The sequence below is a fragment of the Theobroma umbraticum genome, unplaced genomic scaffold (genome assembly GCF_002168275.2).
Source record: "Theobroma umbraticum cultivar Fairchild unplaced genomic scaffold, ASM216827v3 scaffold_4.1, whole genome shotgun sequence".
In the NCBI taxonomy this organism is placed as follows: Eukaryota; Viridiplantae; Streptophyta; class Magnoliopsida; order Malvales; family Malvaceae; genus Theobroma; species Theobroma umbraticum.
Genome location: NW_018397258.1, coordinates 4133821 through 4153884, shown reverse-complemented (window position 1 = coordinate 4153884; position 20064 = coordinate 4133821). Strand labels below are relative to the sequence as shown.

Here is a 20064-nt window from a genome sequence, read left to right as displayed (position 1 = left end):
ACCTTTTTGACGGATTTTACGAACTCAAATTAAAGTAAGAAAGATTTGTCACATGAAATGAGATAGGAACATGGATGGATAGAGATAAAGTGAGTTTAGCTAGGATGCCTTATCTCATGCAAGAGTTTTAATCTGTGTGTAAGTATAACTCTTCCAGTCCAACCCCACTACGAAGACTTTCTCTTTCTATAGGGAAAGGTCCCTCTGTTTCTCTCAAAATAGAAGCCAACAGTCGCAAACGCAAACAAAAACAAGCCCCAAAAAGCTCACTCACCCTTCACTTCTCAGAACATATATACCAGGATACCAACCACTCCCATCTTCGATTTCATCGAGTTTGTACCTATTTTCAGCTTCCTTAAAGCTTTAACTTTTCTGGGTAATCCTTCATTTCTTCTCATCAGTTTAGTGTACAGAGCAAAGACAGAGAGAGAAAGAGTAGTGACGGAGCAGGTGAAGACATTAGAGGGACCTACTGCTTAATTTTTGGCGGGCAGCAACGGTCACTTTCAATGATTTTTCTTTGGGTGGTGGTGGTGGTTCTCTCAATGACCCATCCAATCACCCACACTCACACATACACACACTGCCTTATTGCTACCTAGCTAGCTACAGAAAGGGGATCTTATTCTTGATCAGAAAAATAAAATAAAAAGAAAAAAAAAACCAACCCTTCCTCCTCCTCCAGGTGTTTTCCTTCGCCTTTATTTTGTTTTGATCAAACAAAAAGGACAGGGCTTTAGTTGGAGAGTGAGGTCTTTGTGGCATCTGCGAGTTGTCTTCTTAGGTGCTTGGGCTGAAGGGGAAAATTGCAGATCTCATTCATATGAAGAGATCTTTCAGTGTGAGTTGTTTGATCATTGCTTCTCCTGCCCTTGACTTTCTTTTCTTTTTTTTGTTGTTTTGAAAAAAAAAAATTCTCTGTTGAATGGGGCTTAATTTGTCCCTAGTCATTCTGCTACAACACTAAGTGCTTGAACTTTGAACAAGATCTGAACAAAATGTTCAAAATGTGTTATGGGAGAACAGTTTGACTCATCTAAACTCTTTTACACTCGTTACAAAATTGATTAAGAACATTGCTGGGATCTAAATGAGCGAAATGGATCTTCTATTTAGCTTTTATGAGTGTTGTAGACAATTTGTGGTTGTGAGTAATATTTAGATTCTTCTATTTGGGATCAGCTGTTGCTTAGATATCCTTTTTGTAAAATGTAGCCCAGCTTCATCGACTTTTCTGTCCTTCTGCTAGTTTTATGGCATGAAATCTGTGAGTCATTTATTATCCATGACTTGGTTGATAAAGTTACTCGCTCACTACTTTTGCATGTTTCTCATTACCTATTTTCAGACTTCTTTGTAATCTGGCTTTCATTTTTATTTGAACTCCGAGTTTGTTGAATGATCACACTTGTCTAATTACTTAATCAGTAAATTGCCCATATCTACCTGTCTCGGTCAATCAGGAGTAACTAAAGAATAAGGGGAGGAAAGCTGCTTAAACTCTGATTCAACATTCATGATCAATTCTAAAATCATTTCTTTTCAGCTGTTGGATGTGCTCCTGCTACTTGCATTTGTCAGTCATACTACATGGGCTGTCAATGGCAGCTTGCATTGCAAACAGACCAACTCAGGCGAGACTCGGCCGCACAGTGTCACTATTACTGAATTTGGCGCAGTTGGAGATGGTGTCACTCTCAATACGAAAGCGTTTCAGAATGCCATCTTCTATCTCAATTCATTTGCTGACAAAGGTGGGGCCAAGCTTTTTGTCCCAGCTGGCCGGTGGTTGACAGGAAGCTTCGATCTCATCAGTCACCTAACTTTGTGGTTAGATAAGGATGCAGTAATTCTTGGATCAAAGGTAAGTCCTTAACTTATTTCAAAAGAATATTTACCCCTAAGATATGAAAAGAACATTGCAACCTGGTCGCGTGGTGTTTCCTATGATCCCCTTCTGGCTAGAAATTTTCTTGTATATGGGAACTGTTTTTACAATACTATGCAGTCAACGTGTTGACACAGGAGAATTTGCATTCGGCTATCTGTAAGCAAGTCTATGCTCTATATGGTGAACATACTAATTTAATAATGCAAGAATAACATCTCATTTATGATCATTGATGCTCTGCTGCTAGTCTATATGATATTTTTCTGCCTATGCCCAAATTCAACTGGGCATTCCCATCTGTTGTAAGCCTACTGCTCTTGATGCTTTCTTATCACATATTGAATAATAGCTTATCTTCTGGGTGTTTCAGAATTCTGATGACTGGCCGGTTGTTGATCCTCTGCCTTCATATGGCCGAGGTAGGGAGTTACCTGGAGGAAGGCATCGAAGCCTCATATATGGACGCAATTTGACTGATGTCATAATAACAGGTTAGTAACATTGATGAAGAATGCTCTTCCCTGAGCATTTTATTTCATTTGTTGATGCCATTGGTTCTCCGTGCAGGTGATAATGGAACTATTGATGGCCAAGGCAGTGTTTGGTGGAACTGGTTCAGAAGTAAAACTCTGAATTATACTCGGCCCCATCTGGTTGAGTTGATGAACTCAACTGGGGTTGTAATAACAAACTTGACTTTCTTGAATTCACCATTTTGGACCATCCACCCAGTATACTGCAGGTTTGTGCTCTTCATTAATATTAGCATGCTCTTCTTGTTTGTTGCAATTAAAGTGTTTACATTACCATTTTAGAACAGAACTATTAAGAGTGAAAGCATTTATCAATTAAGTGGAGACTTTTATTTTTCTTGATGAACAGCCATGTTACAGTCCAGAATGTCACAATTCTTGCTCCTCTGGATTCACCAAACACGGATGGGATTGATCCAGGTGAGTTCTATATGCAAACCTGGAAATTCTGAGTATTCTTGAATGATTGCAATGGCAAGCAATTAAAGCTGTAACAACTTTAAAATGTAACAAATTTTGCAAGACACAAGATTCTACTTTGTAACACATGTTTGTATCCAAGTGTAATCAACATTTTTGTCTCTATTTTCTACTCCATTTTGACCTCTTGCATCTTTCTTACTGATATGTTTGAATACATCCAGATTCTTCTGATGATGTTTGCATTGAAGACTGTTATATAAGCACCGGTGATGACCTAATTGCCATCAAAAGTGGGTGGGATGAGTATGGCATTTCATTTGCTCGTCCCAGCACAAATATTACCATCCGCGGGCTTGCTGGACACAATCGAAATGGCTCTGGGATTGCAATTGGAAGTGAAATGTCTGGAGGAGTTTCTGAAGTTTATGCAGAAAACATATATTTTTTCAATACCAGCACAGCTATCATAATAAAGACAGCTCGCGGAAGGGGTGGCTATGTGAGAAATATCTATATATCAAACGTTACTTTGGCTGGTGTAGACACAGCTATAAAGTTCAATAGTAATTTTTCTCAGCATCCAGATGAGTTTTATGATCCAAATGCTCTCCCTGTGATAGAAAGGATTACGATTAAAGATGTTATAGGGGATAACATAAAAGTTGCAGGCCTCCTCAAGGGCATAGAAGGGGACAGTTTTCGTAATGTTTGCTTATTGAATGTTACTCTCAATGTAACCTCAGAGTCTTCTTGGAACTGCTCTAATATTCGAGGATACTCTGCCTTGGTTTCCCCAGAAACTTGTGAACCTCTGAAGGAAAGTATCTTCCCGAAGCATTATTCAGACTGTTACCATCTATCAAATCATTTGTGGAGTTCAGGTAATGAAAACAGAGGTTCTTGGTTGCTTTCTTGGTAAATAGTGGAAACATAGCATTTGCTTTACGGTGAAATCACCCTCTTTCATGAGTTTTGAAATTTTTAGTGGGAAATTTGATTCTTGCCATTTCTCAACACAACAGCCCATCACCTCGCCAAGGAAATGATGCTCGACATAAGAAGTTGATTGGAGTAGCTGATAAGAGGTTGTTGACTTGTGAGATGGTGTTGAGAGATTGTTTCTTGTAACTTTGTGTGCAGTAACAAATAATTGAGTGATTTGTAAGAAAAATGCATAGATGAGTATGTCTCTGAAAGGGTTTTTTTTTTTTTTTTTGCTTGTCGCAGTCTGAAATCCCAACATATTAAATTTTGGTATGTTACGAAGGTCAAGTTATTCAAAAGCTCAATGAAAACAGAATCACAGAAAATTTTACATAAACTGTGTAATTTCTTGAGGTGTCTTTCATTGTGGTGGTCGTCAATCCAGGCTGTTTCCTGGGAAGTTGCATCCTTTGCATGAAATGGAAAGGCAATTTCCATGCTTTGGAAGGTTATGCAGCGGAAGTTCTCAGGTAATATACTACAGCAATTACGTGCCCGACCCGTCCTTGTTTTTGGTACGGTACAAGATTCGTTGCATCAATGTATGTGCTAAGTTAGGTGCAGGTTCCTCAACTGTATTTGTATTCAATAATCTAAAGAGTATCCAATTATAGTCTGTGAAAGAGATGAAAAAGAAATCAAGTACACTTGTAAATCTAATGAGATGAGAATGCTTCGTCAAGAATGAACGCAGGCAACCAACGAATCTTTCTCAGAGGCTGAGAACCTTGAAATTCAAACGTCTTTATCTTGGAGATGCCTCACTGCCATCCTTTTTAATAACAGAACATAAAACCTGCCTTGAAATGTATGTTTCAAGCTCCTTGGAAACCTCCGTCAACTTCAAATCGAAATTGCTTCTATATTTTTGTTTTGGTGATGGCATAGCACTCGAGAACAGAGTAGTAGAACCAGAAAATCGACGCCTTGGGCTTGAAAACCTTCCTGGTGAACCTGGAAGCCTGCCTTTGGAAATGAGAGGCGTTGTTGCTGTTCCTGAATTGGCTATGTTTCTCTCTGGGTTCATTAGTGGGCCACGTTTTGTCTCCAGCGGTAGTGGCTTCAATGGATCAAGTTCCACCGCTGGCTTTGGTTTCATAAGCCTTTCTCTAGCCTTCTCCGCAGCTAGAAGAGCTTTCTCCTTGCTAAGATTTATCAGTTTCCATGGGTTAATGCTTACATGGAACCCTTGTTTCTTGCTTGTTAAGTTGGAAGCTTCAGGATCTCCATCAATTCGTATGGACAATCTTGATGGGTTCTGAAATTGTAACTGAACAGTAAGGTGAGCCTGCTCAAAATCATTGGACAAAGTTTAAGATGGAATGTCTTGTATATACCTGAGTTCTCTGTCCTCTGCACAAAAACCTTGACACAAATGTTTGTTTTTCAGGTGAATCAAAATCAGAACTATCATCTGACGAGATATCTGAGTCGTCAAATGGGTCTATTGTAAATTGGTTCTCCTCTTTCATTGCCAGTATATAATCATAAGTTCTCATTCCCTGTAACAAGAATCAACACATACTATTGAGACTGGAAAGAAACTAAACAGCTAAAGCCTGTGTAGTAACAAGTTAAAGGCATTGATTCCGAACCCTCTTCACTGCATTCAAAGGCATTGATGCAGCAAGATATGCCACAACTCAAGTTGAAAGCACGAATAAAACAAATAACCAAAGTCCTCACATTTACTTAAAAACTGCTAATTAACTTAGCATGTGGGTACATACGAACATAATAGTTACTATATTTCAAATGTCAAATTGTTGAGACAGGCAAGAACTGCGAAAGTGAAAAGTTCATTGGGCTTCGAAATGACGCGCATGCTGAGATAGTGACAATTCGAATCCTATACTGAAGAAACGTAAGGAAATTTTCTTCAAGGACTGGGGCATGAAGATAACAAATGCATACCAAAGTTTAGCTGATGCGAAGTGACATGCTCGAAATTGTTATAATTGCAAATGGGGTACACTATAAAAACGACAGAAAATTTCCCTTATTTCTTAGCTTTACAGTAATGATTGGAATATATAATTCATCAGCATAGGAAATGCAAAATGATTTCCTAGCACGGAACGGAATGATAATGGAGTGACAATTAAATGACTATGACTCCCACCAGAACCACATCTTTTCTTGTAAATTGACCATATTGGAAAGAGCCTCATTCATGTGCATAAAGTTGCAGTGGTGATGTTGAAGGGAGCAACTGATGGGAAGCTTGAAGTAGAAACGACCAAGCACGTAACTTAGTACAACAAGGTTTCTATTTTTTACCTAACCAAACTGACATGGCATCTTATTTTTTCAAATTACTGTATTGGGTTTTACAAATTAATCCGAAGAGGGAAGCTATAGCTTACCTTTCTTATCAGAACTACATGAAAGAAGAAAAGTTGTCCCATTGCTGCCGAACCATAAGCAGTAAACAATGCCAACAAAATCTGTTATAGTTCCAAGAGTTATTACAAACCCATACCAGAATTTGTACTCCAAATATAGCTGTAATGTAAGAAAGATAATATTTACTGTGATTGTGGCAAGAACTTCTCTAGGAAACTCCATATAGAGCCTTTTCTCCAGCTCCTGCTCAATTCCTTTCTTATCAGCAAAGCACCTGACGAATATGGCAATAGCAGTTCCTCCTTCTAGGATTAGCTGTAAGAGTAAAGATTCAATTGTCAGGGTAAATAGAATTTCAAGCCCTTTTAGAGGTAAGATGCAGCATAATATAGTTGTTCTCTAGCAATTGAAGGACATAAAACACCACTTACCATTAACAATACAAAAATCATCAGAAGAATGAATGTCGTATAATTCCTTTTCCCTACACAATTGTTCAGCCACTGACATAAAACAAGCAATTCCACATCAATGCACAGCAATTGCTTTCTAAAATACACTACAACCTGAAAATAGAAACGAAAAAAAAAGGCCCAAAATAAGACTCAAAACCCGGTCCTTACCCTGCAATGATGATCAAAACCTTCAACACACCGGTTGCAACTCCTACAGTGCTTGCTATGTTTTTTCACCTAAGATAAAGTAGAGAAAGTTTTAAAAGACAAAATACAAGGGAACCCATCTGTTATTATTATTTCTTATAAATGTTACTGGCACAAATGCAAACCTCAAAATCACAGAGAGAACAGTAGGAGATGTCATCCTCTTTAAGGTCAGGTGAAACTGCATCATCTTTCATGACAAGGGGAAATGGTAGCAATGGTTCCATTTGGACATTGGTTTTCAATGGATCCAAATACTTCCTCCTTATGAAAGTCCTAAGAATCTTCTTCTCCAACCTCCTAAAAAACCTTACAACAATCTGGGTCAATATGAACCCGTAATTGAGCTTCAAAACCCCTTTAGATTTGTCTCTTTTCTTCTTCCTAGAGCTGGTTTTATCAGTAGGGTCAATAGCAGTACACCTAATAAACAGGAACATAACAGAGAGTGCCTGGAATTGGAAAACCAAATTAAAACAGTTCATTAATTCTCAGTGAGTTTTGGGCTATCAAAACTGATAAGAAGAAACCAATAAAAAGGTTCAAACGTTTTGCTTAGAGATGATTACCACAAAGGAAAAGATAGTTGTGACAATTATTTCTGCAATTCTGTTTCCAAGCAAGAGACCTAGAAATGTGTAAAAGGCCACAACTAGAAAGCTGTATACCGCCATTCCCACCATCTGCAAATCCAATAATTTCAACTCAATTCAAAGTCTCAAACCAAAAAACAAATGGTCAGCAATTCTAAGACAATAAAAGAAAAGGGTCTAAGTTTGACATTTACCTGTAAAGGATGGAGAGGTCGCTGCCAACCATGGCGTCTCATGATCCTCATGGCCTTAAACTTTGCAGCTTTTTGAATCCAAACAACAACAGATTTTTTCTTTGTGTGTTAAATTAATTTAAATTAAGGTACTTAGCAATCCATGGGATTTGCTTTCAAAGTCCTAAAGAGCAGAAAAGTTCTCTTTTGTTAGCTGTTTTTATGTGTTTCGTGTTTTTTAATGTTTTCCCTTGAAGTTCACGCTTAGCTTGAGGAACAGCATCCCCTCCCACCCCCAACGGTCGAATGTCGATAAGGCGGTTTGAAATTTGAACGGCCATTCTTGATGCAGATCTAGCCCCATCTGACGGCTGCGAGTTCATCATCATTGTTTTCTTTTCCATGTTTTGGGCCCGAGAAGGCAAAAATATTTCTGCGTGGGTCCATTGCGTTAGTGCGACTAAACATTCCATGGGGCACCAACCGTGAACTCAGATTCCCTACAATGTTGACCTGTTGAAACTTTGGGAATGCTAGGTTAAATGGTCAATGGATGGGCCTCAGAAGTTTTAGCCCATAAAACCCAGATTGTGACATACAAGGCCCAAATACTTGAGACAATGGGTTTCCCTGGCATTGCAGGGGATTTGAACTCGTATTCTTGTTTGTACTCCTCAATGTGACCATGCGACGCAGGTGCCTGTTGATTCTCACATCACATCAAATATGTATTAAAAGTGATTTTGAGCTTAAAACAGAAGAATTATCACTTCAACTAGTTTTCCAAGTTGAGGCTCTGTGACAAATGCATCTTCGTCATCATTGAAAGAAAATTGGGCAGCATCCATGAGTTCCTCCAAACTCTTCAGTGAGTTCTTTGATATTAACAAATAACGAAGCACATGATGTTAAAGTACCCCATCATTGAATAAGAAAGTATACCCTTTTAAGGGATTAAATCCGAAAAGAAATTGGTAGCTAGTAAAAGGTCTTTTGGTTCATAAAAATAAAATGGTAACAACCAAAGCATCACCTGTTGCATAAATAACCCATGTTTTTGAAGGCAAAACTAGACCAAAACCAAAAAAACAAAACCGATTAATGCGAAAGCGAATTGCAAAGGAAAGCACGACGCTGAAAAGATTAATCACTGAATCATCTGGAGGAACTCAAGGTTGGCACCAAACGTGCGGTTTCTTTCTTCTTCTCGACTTCTGACTTGAAAGCCATTAATATTGTCTGTTAGGTTGGATAGCTAGCTAGGCTTGTTTTTCATTTGTCTCTCGAAACCGGTTATGATGCTGCTTATATAGATAAAATTGCACCTTCGAAACTGAGCTTCCCAGAGCCAGAAGACGTCTCTCAGGTGCAACTGGCGAATCTTTTTTCTTTTTGGATGATAAGAAAAGCCCCGTGCCTAGATGAACGTGGCGTTTTTTCCTGGTCGGATTCGTTAAAAAACCCAAGGAGATTCATTGAACTTGGACACTGCATGGTGCTTTATTCTCATGCGTGTAACTTGCAAGGAGACGGAATCTTATCTACACTGACAACCCTGTGTTCAGTTTAACATGTTGTCGAGGAAATCCTTTGTCCTGAGTTGATGAAAACGCGTGGAAAAAGGTTTCCTGGGTAAACCCTGAACATATTTTCTACATAAGCAGCCTTTCTCCCGGTTGATTCGTACGATATCATTTATGTAGCGTCTGCTGCTTGAGCTCCTCCTCCTCCTCGGATTGGGTAGCTGGAGTCAGACTCTGGAGAAATTGGAAAAGTACCGGCTCAGGATCAATAATCTATGTCAGGATGAGTAGGAGATATTTCCATGCATAGGTTACAAGGCGACAGAAATATCAACATCCATACGTTGAAAGATGAAACCAGAAAAATGGAGCAAATTAATTAAACCGCTAGAGGAAAAGAAATAGGAGGACAAAAGAAGTGGATTAATTTGTCCTTTGCATCGCTCTTTATTAGGTAGAATACACATATAGTAGAGAAATTAGGTGGAGTATTATTTATGTATTTTTTTCTTCTTTATGCCGCTTAGCAATTAATGCCATTTGACATAGGCTTAACCCAAAATCTTAGCACCAAAACTATAACCCTTTATAATTTATAATTAGAACTAGCTTTCTAGTTGATTACTAAGAGCCTGTTTTGTCTAATTTTTTTAAAACTTAAAAATTATTATAAATCTTTTATATAAAATAATAATTTTTAAAATTAAGTTAAAGTTGTTTAATAAGCTGTTTGATAAAATAAATTATATAAACTCTAATTTCAGTTAAAATTATTATAAAAAGCTATTCATACTATCTTCAATCGCTTAATAAAAATAAGTTTGTATAGAGTTTATATACGATTTTAGATATTAAAATAAAAAAATTTATAAAAAAATGAAATAACTTTCAAACTTGTATAGTAGTAATAATATTAAATTTTTGTTAATCTAACAAACAATCAGACCATAATACTTCAATTCCCTAAAAAAAGAAAAAAAAAGATGAAATGATGTATTTGATATTAAAATCCTTTTTAGTGAAGAAGAAAAAAAATTTTTAAATAGTATTAGCTTTGAATTTTGGGTCTTATTTTCTCTTAATCTTTTTAAGAATAAAAAAAAATCCTAAATTTTGCTATTTTGATGCTAGGTCTTGAGTTTTTTTTTTTCTAATAATCTTTATAGAGAGAGGTAGAAGAAAGGAAGAACGCGATTTGCGTTGAAAAAAGTTGATTTGCATAGGAAAAGAGAGGAAAGAGAAGGGTACTTCTTAAAAAAAGTGACATATTTTTAAAAGAAGAAAAGAGAAAGCTCTTCTTTAGAGCTTTATTTAAACTCTTTTTTTTAAAATTTTATTCTTTAAACAAAGTTACTTTTTTTTTAAAAGTTTCTCAAAAATCTTATTTAGTATGGCTTTTACTTTTAAAAGATAAATAAGTTGAAAAAAAATCAAGTCAAATATGCACTAAATGAAAGGAAGAATAGGAATTGAGATTCAAAAGTTGAAGAAATGAATTTGATTAAATGTAAGACCTAGCTACTAAGCTCCCTTTATCTTCAAATTATAACATGCTACTATATATAAGTCAAAAGCTGATTAGTATTGTGAACGTATTAAGTATATATTTGATTCCTTTTGATGTCAAATGTCAATATTAATCATTTAATTAAAATATGAAACAAAAATTATATATATATATATGACTTGCTTTAGTCAATTTTCATTTTTAGAAGTTTGAATAGTCTATGTTAAGTAAAGGTAAAAGCATCGTTGAATAAGTATAAGGATCTATGATAAACCATACTCCCTCTATTATTCTTTGGATCCCAACTATATATATATCAATTCTAACTCACATCTGACATTGGTGGATTGAGTTAATTTTGAGTTAAGTTTTGTGGAAAAACTAATTCCATTAATTTTCCTCTTTCTCTTACTTTTCTAATCCAACCAAACGAGGAAAAAAAATTGGGCTGCTATAGTCTTATACTAAACTAATAAACACCTTGTAGGACGGGCATTTCTTCATTTCGTTTTTTTCTTCTTAAAAAAGTAAAATTATATTAATAATTACCTAATATTCTGACTATTTATTTTCAATTAGTGAATAAGGATCAATATTTTGTTTATTAAAAAACATCTTGAGATTAGCCCCTAAATTAATTAATTAATTAACTAGCTGATGGGTCATTCTAGTCACACTAGAGATTTAGGTCAAGGGTTTTTTTTTTTTTTTTGCAAAGCAACTTGTATATTCATTCCATCAAGAGAGCTGTAAGTCTTTTCCTATGGGTAGAAATAGACTAAAAGCAGCAAATTACAATTCTCAACAAGCTCGAAATTAAGAGATGAAAAAAACAGTGCCCGGAAATTACAAGTGACCAAAAAGAAAATCGTATTTGGCCAGGGTTTAGCAAGCTTCTTCCTCTAGCAATATATGTATGCAGTAGGTATAGAATGTTTTAAAGTTATGGCAGTAAACAATAATTAAAACAAGGGAAACAAAAACTTCAACTCAAGCAAATAATTGCTAGTATATAATTCTGCAAAAGTTATATAAATCCCTTTCACTATACATGTATATCTCTTCATACTTATTTAATTATGTACAAAGCAAAATCATCTCCAACAAAAGAAATACTTAAAAATTTTGTCCACCAACTCATTGTTACAACCCACTCTAAGCTTTCAGTATGCTTACACTGCATGTGATAACATATCATATTCTCTACAGTAAAGAGTATCGAAATATTTGGATTAGGAAAGGCGGTAATGATCAGATTCTGAAAGTCTTTTCTTACGGCTATAGCGACGCGCAACTGCAAGCCCGAACCACGAACCATCGGTACACTGTTGTTGATCAAAAGAGTTCACTATGATGAATTCTTCTACATATAACCCGGATCAGGTGTAACAACATCTACGTGCACGTCAAAGCTTGCTCCATATATTCTACTGCTCTGATCATAAAAAAGATGGGTTCTTCTCTCAAACTGTCTACTTAACAAGCAAAAGGTTATGCAAAAAAGTGATAAATTACCTAAGAATGCGAAGACCCAAAAGTGCTTATCACCCTAGCTAGTTAGTGGAGAAAGTGGTGCAAGACTGCGGAAGCTGTGGTGATCCTGGAAGACCAGGCACCCTATTGGAGGCATTGCTATTCCCACCATTGTTAATAGTGTTTCCACTGTTGCTCGGTGGTGCTCCCATAATAGTCGAAATAGCTGCAGCCAAGGCTGCGGTGAAATTCGGATCAGAAGCAATGGCTGCTGTAACTGTGTCAACCATAGAAGCAGGACGTTGCCCTAACTGCGTTACCGGCAATGCAGATAACTTGGTGGGAGAGAACATAGAGTGCCCTAAAAGCTGCGGATAGCCTTGCAACGGTAATGGAAATGTAGCTGTGGAAGGCGGGGGACGTAAAAACGGAACGGCGTTTGGGCCCTGAGTTAAGTCAAGGGTTATGGTGGGAAAAGGGGCAGAGGCAGATAGGGTGGCCATCGTTGATCCATAAGGTAAGGAAGGGAAGTAGCCAGAACTCGATAGGCCATCCTTGCTAGTGGTTGAACCTGATAGCAGCATGGCTGCTGCAGCTGACGTAGTGTTAGCCATAGCTGTGGCTGCTGGTGGAAGAGGGTGATTGTGATTTCCTTCATACGTTGTTATGAGAATGCTTTTATCCTCAGAGCATCTTTGCACCTGTCCGAAAATAAGGTAAGTTTAAGTAGTTGGAAGTGCTCAAAAGAAGGTAAGTTTTAAGTAGTTAAAGGTTTTTCAGAATAATCGAGCGTATTTTACTCTCTTCTTATTCCCAAAATAAAAAATATTAACTAGAAGAAAAAGACAAGTACCTGCTTACGAACTGGGCAGCCAACAGCCATGGTGCATCGGTAGTAGGCGCGTGGACAAGGGTTGCCCTTGGCCATCTTTTGACCATACTTCCTCCACTGACATCCATCGCTTATCTGCGCCAAAGAAAAATAAGAACCATCGTTAATTTCCACATATTCTTTAAAGTTCTTTCATATAAATAAGGAATTAAAATTGTACAGTTGCAAAATAGTCCTTACCAAGGGAGCTTCTGACCTCGCTCTAACCGACACCCTGGCCTTCCTGAAAGGTACTTCAGAGACTTGCTCTTCATTCTTTGACTGTTCTACCTTTGGACTCTTGGGCGACCCCCAGCTTTGAGACGTTCGATCAGTACCATCTTCAACAGAAACGTGCTTTCCTGAAATTCGAGTCATTTGATGGTCGCGTTCCTTTGACACGACTTCCATAGTGTTTACTGGGGATACCGACAATTCCTGCGTCTTGTCGTCAGATGCCGAAGGCGCATTGACATCCAAGGCAGCCGATGGTCGTGGGTCCATGACTTGTTGTACTGACACTGGTAGACTTGACATGCCATTAACTGCACCCTTCTGTTTGAAAACCAACCATTTGATTAGTCTTAGCCTTGGATATTGATATTCCTCAGTGAGAGAAGAAAAATGCGACGAGCTTAATTATCAACCAATCTTCTTTACCTCTAAATATCAAACGGCAAAATGTTTACGGTACTTCTCTTTATGCTAATCCCCAGATTACTTCTCTTTAACCTAGATACATAGGTTATGTTTCTCAAAGAATCTCTTTTAAAATGTTTTGAAGCAAGAGAAAAGATCCCTTTAGGTTGTCCAAAGTGCACACGAGGGGGTGCAAATAAGCCTAAATAGGCAAGCAGTTGAGCAAACGCCGCCTATTCTACAGTATGCTTTACTCTATTATCGTTTACAAGGACCACTGCAGGCGCACGGTGAATCATATTAGATAGGGGGATCGAATAACCGTGTATGAAATTTACTGAAAATTTCTTTTTGAAGATAGGAAGGAGTCCAAACTTCAATGTGGTTTTGCATAATAATAAGGCGAAAACTGATATTAGCAAAGATATATTACGATTAAGATATTGAAAAAAGATGATACGGGATCAAGAGAGCACACTTTCCAATTCTAGTGAAGCACGTTAACCAATTTTTTACGGATTAAAAAAAAGACACATCCAATATCCAGATCATACTGTTAAATTTTAATGGATAATAAAAACCCTCTCTTACTTTAATTTAAACCACAGGAATCACCTAGCAAACTGATGTATATATTCGAATCTGTTGTGCTTGACCTTATGGTAACTTAATCAAACTTAAATTCACCTGTTCTCCTTGATTTCCATGTGCCTGTTTTTGCACCGCCATGAACAGTTGACCTTGTAGTTCGTTATAGTTTTTGGTAATCTGATCCAACATGCTTCTCAGTCTCCGATTCTCTTCGTGCAACCTTTGTAACTCGATTCTAAGAGCACTCATCTGAAAACCCAATTTTCCGTTTATAAGTTTAAGCTCACAAAGCAAAAAGAAATGAAAACATTTACATGGTAAAACGTTTTTCATGTACAAATTTCTCTTCGGAAAACTCACTTCAGAATTGGGTTTCTCTTCATTAGTTGTCCTTGAAACTCTCGGGCTTGAACTGAGAAGATTTAATCCAGTCTGAACAACAAAATTTTAGTCAATGAGAAGAAAACTCAAATTTCCATAATAATTCCAACTAGTATTTCCATATCACCCGATAGGTTCAATGAATATATAAACATAATAAAAAAATTAATAATAATCCAAAACCTTACGTTTACACCCGAATCAAACAAGGAAGATGATCCATTATTAATCTTGCTCTCTTGAAGAGGATCATGTGGTTGATTGTTAGTAGAAAAGAAATCCATTTCCTTGATGGTTGGCTTCACATGATCACTAGAATCATCAAGCGTCCGATCATGCAGACCAGAATTCGGCCGGAGGAAGTCACCAGAGCGCAAGAACGTCAATTCTCGACGGTGCTTCTTCTCCATGACTAAAGGTGAAAGAAAGAGAAAAAAAAAAGAAGAAAGAGAGAAAGAGAAAGATAGAGAGAGAGAGAGAGAAGAGAGGAGGAGTAGTTATGGAGCTTTTTCAAGCTTTCAACAAGAAGAAAGAGTATTTTCACTATAGTCGTTATATAATAAATCACTAAGAATGCCAAAGAAGAAAGAGGAGAGAAATGACTTAGCTATAGGGGTGGTCCAAAAAAGATTAAAAAATAAAAGAAAGGGATCATTAGAGGGAAAGAGTAAGCGAAGACCAGCCGTTTTTTTCGCGGAAGATATGACGTAACAGTTGATGTAGAGGGGGACGTGGCAAATTCTGGTTGAAGCAGGACTAAGCAAGGAGTGAAACGACGGGTGAGGGCGGTGAGACGGAATGGCGTTAAAGATAACGGAGGATTGAGGTACTTAGCGTTTTTAGTGTAAAGGAGAGAGATAGGGTACGGGCGGTCCACGTGGGGGCGTCGTCTCGAGGTCAACGCAGTTGACGGCACGGCTCTATCTGACGGTGGTTAGGGATTAAAAAAAAAAAGAAGAATGAGGAAAGAAGGGGAGGGGTCCACCTAGGGGAGGATACCTAATCCCACTTGACTTATGAAGCCAGGCCCCCCACGTCAATTTTTTGGATCAGTCCACGTCCCTCCCCCGGATGCTGGCTCACCTGGCTAGCTCGGCTCCTTTCCGCTCTACATGCGCTCAACCACCTACGCTTTGTTCTCATTGAATATCTTTGCGACTTTTAATCCTAGTCTAATTACCCCGTTTATGTATATCACTTTCATTTCCCTAGAATATTATTAATATATGTTTATCGGTGCTTCAATTTTTATGCACATTTTTTTACATAAATCAATTTCTTTTATTAATGTATAAATTTTAATTATCTATTTATATGATACTTGATATGAATATAAAATAAATCAAATTTCACGTACTCTAATTTTTTTTATTTTTATATTAGTCAAATGAATATGATATACGAATTTAAAAAAAAAAGTGAAAAAGGAATAGGGGAGATGAAAGAAACTCCTCATCACGGTCATATCATATATGAGAAAGGGGAACAAGAGATGAAGAAAAAGAAAAAAGAGTGGGTGAAACTTAATATTAGGCCAATCAAAATCAATTAAAAGGGTTGAACACCCATAATGACAAAGAATTAGTTAACAGGACCCCTAGCATAATTGTACAATTGAATTATTGCTCTTCGGTATCAATCAACTTCAAATAAGCACGTGTCGCCACAAATGGATATATTACCTCCCTTCCCTCCATGCAATTATATTATACAAATTGCCGGTGGTAAGGGTTAGTCGCCCCTAGAAATAATAGTTTCTTCTAAAGACATGATAAACCTAAAGAAATGAAAGTTAATTAGTCGACTTTAATTAGCATGCTAATTATGTAACGAATGTCGATATGGGAAATGGGCAAGAAAGAAAGGAAAAAAAAGAAAAAAAAAATCATGACTAAGCAGAAACTTTTGACTTGTACTTAGTCATCCTTGAGTTGATTCGAATGGAAGACCAAATTATGTACAAAAATGGTCATTAGCTACAGCTACCAAGTTATTCTTTTTTTCCCAAATATATGAGGTGTGGTTTCTTACTTCTTTCCACAATTTCGAGCAAAGAGCTCATCTCTTTATAACTGAATTGTTGGGGTACCGTAATCAGTCAAGATTCTAGAAGTTCATTAATTGGATACCATTGGCAAAACTTCTTTGCTTTTGCTTGCTAGCATCATTCCTCTTTTGCCATAAATAAAGTCCATTTATTGTAACTGCAAACTTTACTAAAATACTTTTTCTTTCCACCAAGTCTATTAAAGAAAAAAACGAAAGAAAGAAAGAACCTTTTCTTTTTAACAAGTCTTTAATTAATTCATTGATAAAGGGGTTACTTAAAACTCATAACCCTCCATAGGTACACAAAAGTTCGTCCTGTATTCCCCCTCCCTGCACAAAAAGAAAGAGTCATAAATGTGTTTATTTGTTTTCAAATTTTATAAAGAAGTTAATGAAGTTTAAGCTTTGAGTATTTATTTTATTGATTGATATTTTTATTTAAAAATAAGATTTGAATTTTTTTATTTAAAAAAAATTAACGAAGTTTAATTAAACGGGTGAATGTAGTGGAAAGTGGGGGTGCTTGCCTATACGTCTAGAAGTCGGCATATTCCAAATAGTAGCAAACAGGCACTCATTAAGTACTCTTCACTCTTTGAGTCTGTGTCTCTTTCCAAGTGGATGCATGTTTGATTGTTGGCTTTTTATTTTGAAATTGGCTTAATAAATCTTACTATAAAATTCAAACAAACCATTCCTCCTTGTCTGAATAAGAGGGTTTCAAATTCAATTCTTTAAATAGAAAAGCATATGATTTTTTTTTTTTTGGAAAAACATGATTGAAATTTTCAGTAGAAAATAATAGATACAAAATCTACTCTTTTAAGCAATAGAAATGCATAATCAAACCAGAAAATGAAGAAACTAAGTAAAAATGTCCTTTAAGATCAAAACAGGTACCCTGACGTATTCAACAAGCCAACGAAATAAACAAACTTATCCGTGAACATCCCATAATAATATATGACATCTATTGAAACAAATGTCAGAGTAACTTTTTTTCATATATATATAAAGGGTATACTAAATAATCAATTACATCATTCTAAGTCATAAAATGTTTAGCGTGCTTGTCCAAAGATAAGAACTAATATAAGATTGCGGAAAATCAAAGATATGTAAATTCAACTGTAAGTTCTCGTAATGTATAATTATTAAATCAACACATTGATTGACTTTACGATAAACGTGAGTTAGAAAACAGTTTTAGTCTTTTTGAAGTAAGTTCCTAACACATCCAAGGAGATGAAAATAAAAATTTTCAAATGATATAAAGAGAATTTTCAAATTGTATTTTATATATATACACATCATTTTGTATCACTTGGATAATGCTACCTAGACTATAATCTCAATCAATCTTCCAAAGAATTCATTTATGTGTACACGGTACCTAAATTTTATATTGACTTTGGCTAACATTACAATATATAAATATAATAGATTGACTAAAAATATATCAATGTGCATACGCATGACAATTGTATTCCAATAATTATAACAGCTATTATGAAAAAGGATAGTTGAACTTTTTTTATTCATCAGCAATCAATGTGATTCAACTTCTCAAGTCTTTTATATATATATATATATATATATATATATATATATATATATATTCCATAAAACACATTGATTGACAAGTTCAAAAACAAAAAAATAGTTGAAACGTGGTAGGAAGTAGTCTATTTTTTTTTTATTTTAAGCATTGCTAAGTGGAATCTATTGTTTTTCTTTCAAGTTAATATTCACTACAAGAAATCCTACCTTAGGCAACGTTAAATGAGGAGGCTGAAAATGTCTATCGTCATGGCCATAACCTAAGACCGCAACTTAAAACTAGCAGCTTCACCCCTCCCTCAAAGTAGCGACCAATCTTGTGATCTTAGGTTTAGACCAGTCCGACTTTGAATTCGCAGCCAAAAGTGAAACACTTAAAGCCACGGTTGATTAAGTCATTTGAAGGGAAGTATGTTTAAAAAAAAAAAAAAGAGAATGTAATTGAAAAGTCACTAAAATTTTATGATGTATAATTAAATTTTCAAAAAATTAAATGAAGCTTCTCTCATTTTCTTGACAACCAAATAAATGATTTCCTGTTTCAACAATTTTAGATCCTATGAAAATTGCGCTTCAATAAAACTCTTTTTCTTAAAAAATATATATATATAATTAAAAAATCAAATATTAGATGATAAATAATTATATAAAAAAAATGAGGACAAATAAGAGATTAGGATTAGAGAAATAAAGGGTGTCGTTTTTCATAAGCTTTGAAGAAAAATGGTTGCCAAAAACTTAAAAATTCTTGTAGTGATTGTGCACAAAACTTTCCGAGTTCTAACCATGCTACCACAAAATGTGCATTGTTTGGAGTAAGGTGCTTCCAAACTATGATTAATAATTAATTTAGGTAAGACTAAATTACTAGAGAAACTGTATATCATTATTGGAGGAAATTGGATTATAAAACAATACCTTATTATGGTACTGAATTTCTACGATCTAATTGCTTGTAGATTGGGAATAAGGAAAGAAAAAGTGGTATTTCTCATTTGGCGTATACTGAAAGTTGGTGTAAAATGCCTGGTCTTGAAGCTATGTTTTCCTACTGGCCAGAAAATAGACCATTCACTCACCTATTAGGAAATTGGGTAGAAAGAGTTCATTAAATATTTCTTCTTTGATAGAGATGGAACTATTTTCTTTGAAAAAAGAAATTCTGGCATGCTATTTGATTTCAAAAATACTTATGTATACACACACACATATATATATATATATATATATATATTTAATTCTCTCACTTTTGTTGATAATTACCTTACCTGTGTTTATTGAACCTGAATTTAAGTTCCCTATTGATTTTAAAACATGAAATATTGTAAGGTTAATGAATAAACCGTATTCAGCTCTTCAACCAATATAAGTGAGGAATCAATACTAATTTTAACTCTATTCGATTCTCCTTTCTCCCATCCATGCCATGGATTAACCTCAAAATTTCCAAAACAATTTTCAAGTACTTGAATTTCCAGCTGCTAATTGCTACTACCATTTAGCTAGTTTTCGTTCGAGAATCTTATAGCATTTGAATCAGGATATTAGCTTCCCCTCCTTAGACCTTTATGCTATATTTGGTTTTCTTTTTTTAAAACATAAAGATTAATAACACATAAATCATAATTAAATTTCTAATTTTGTCTTCAAAATAAAAGAAAAATTACCACACTGTATATATATACACCACCTCTTCCAGTTTTAAAATGTTGTTGTCAACGTAGAGATATCATGTAATCAACACCATATTTTTATATACAAAAATCTCAGCTTAATTAGTCAATAAGTGGAAAAGTTTGGTCAATGGTAGAAAGATGCCCCCTTGATTGTGAGAACCACAGCTGGAAGGTCCCTCTCTTTTG

General features: G+C 35.8%; 3 protein-coding genes across 5 annotated transcripts; 1 reads left to right on the top strand and 2 right to left on the bottom strand.

Annotated features, from left to right (window-relative positions):
• The first annotated feature begins 181 nt into the window (after positions 1–181).
• Positions 182–4171, top strand: LOC110413787 (Pectin lyase-like superfamily protein). Its single transcript, XM_021424743.2, has 7 exons — positions 182–844; positions 1550–1867; positions 2265–2385; positions 2462–2636; positions 2777–2847; positions 3072–3731; positions 3873–4171. The coding sequence occupies exons 1-7, from the start codon at positions 827–829 to the stop codon at positions 3914–3916; spliced, it is 1407 nt and encodes a 468-aa protein (XP_021280418.1). The 5' UTR covers positions 182–826; the 3' UTR covers positions 3917–4171.
• A 228-nt stretch (positions 4172–4399) lies between these two features.
• LOC110413786 (DHHC-type zinc finger family protein) lies at positions 4400–7885 on the bottom strand. The gene is made up of 9 exons (XM_021424741.2): positions 7630–7885; positions 7412–7525; positions 6968–7294; positions 6804–6872; positions 6612–6683; positions 6367–6495; positions 6201–6281; positions 5172–5336; positions 4400–5092 (listed from the first exon to the last, which is right to left on the bottom strand). The coding sequence occupies exons 1-9, from the start codon at positions 7678–7680 to the stop codon at positions 4580–4582; spliced, it is 1521 nt and encodes a 506-aa protein (XP_021280416.1). The 5' UTR covers positions 7681–7885; the 3' UTR covers positions 4400–4579.
• A 3737-nt stretch (positions 7886–11622) lies between these two features.
• On the bottom strand, positions 11623–15198 carry WRKY47 (WRKY family transcription factor). Of its 3 annotated transcripts, none has more exons than XM_021425466.2 (7): positions 14782–15198; positions 14573–14644; positions 14309–14461; positions 13184–13534; positions 12965–13078; positions 12154–12812; positions 11623–12073 (listed from the first exon to the last, which is right to left on the bottom strand). In XM_021425466.2, the coding sequence occupies exons 1-6, from the start codon at positions 15001–15003 to the stop codon at positions 12192–12194; spliced, it is 1533 nt and encodes a 510-aa protein (XP_021281141.1). In that variant the 5' UTR covers positions 15004–15198; the 3' UTR covers positions 11623–12073; positions 12154–12191. The 3 variants fall into 3 exon arrangements, with proteins under 3 accessions (XP_021281141.1, XP_021281140.1, XP_021281139.1); XM_021425465.1 differs by having other exon boundaries at positions 11623–12068; positions 13184–13537; positions 14782–15195; XM_021425464.2 differs by having other exon boundaries at positions 13184–13537; positions 14782–15194.
• Positions 15199–20064: the final 4866 nt, after the last annotated feature.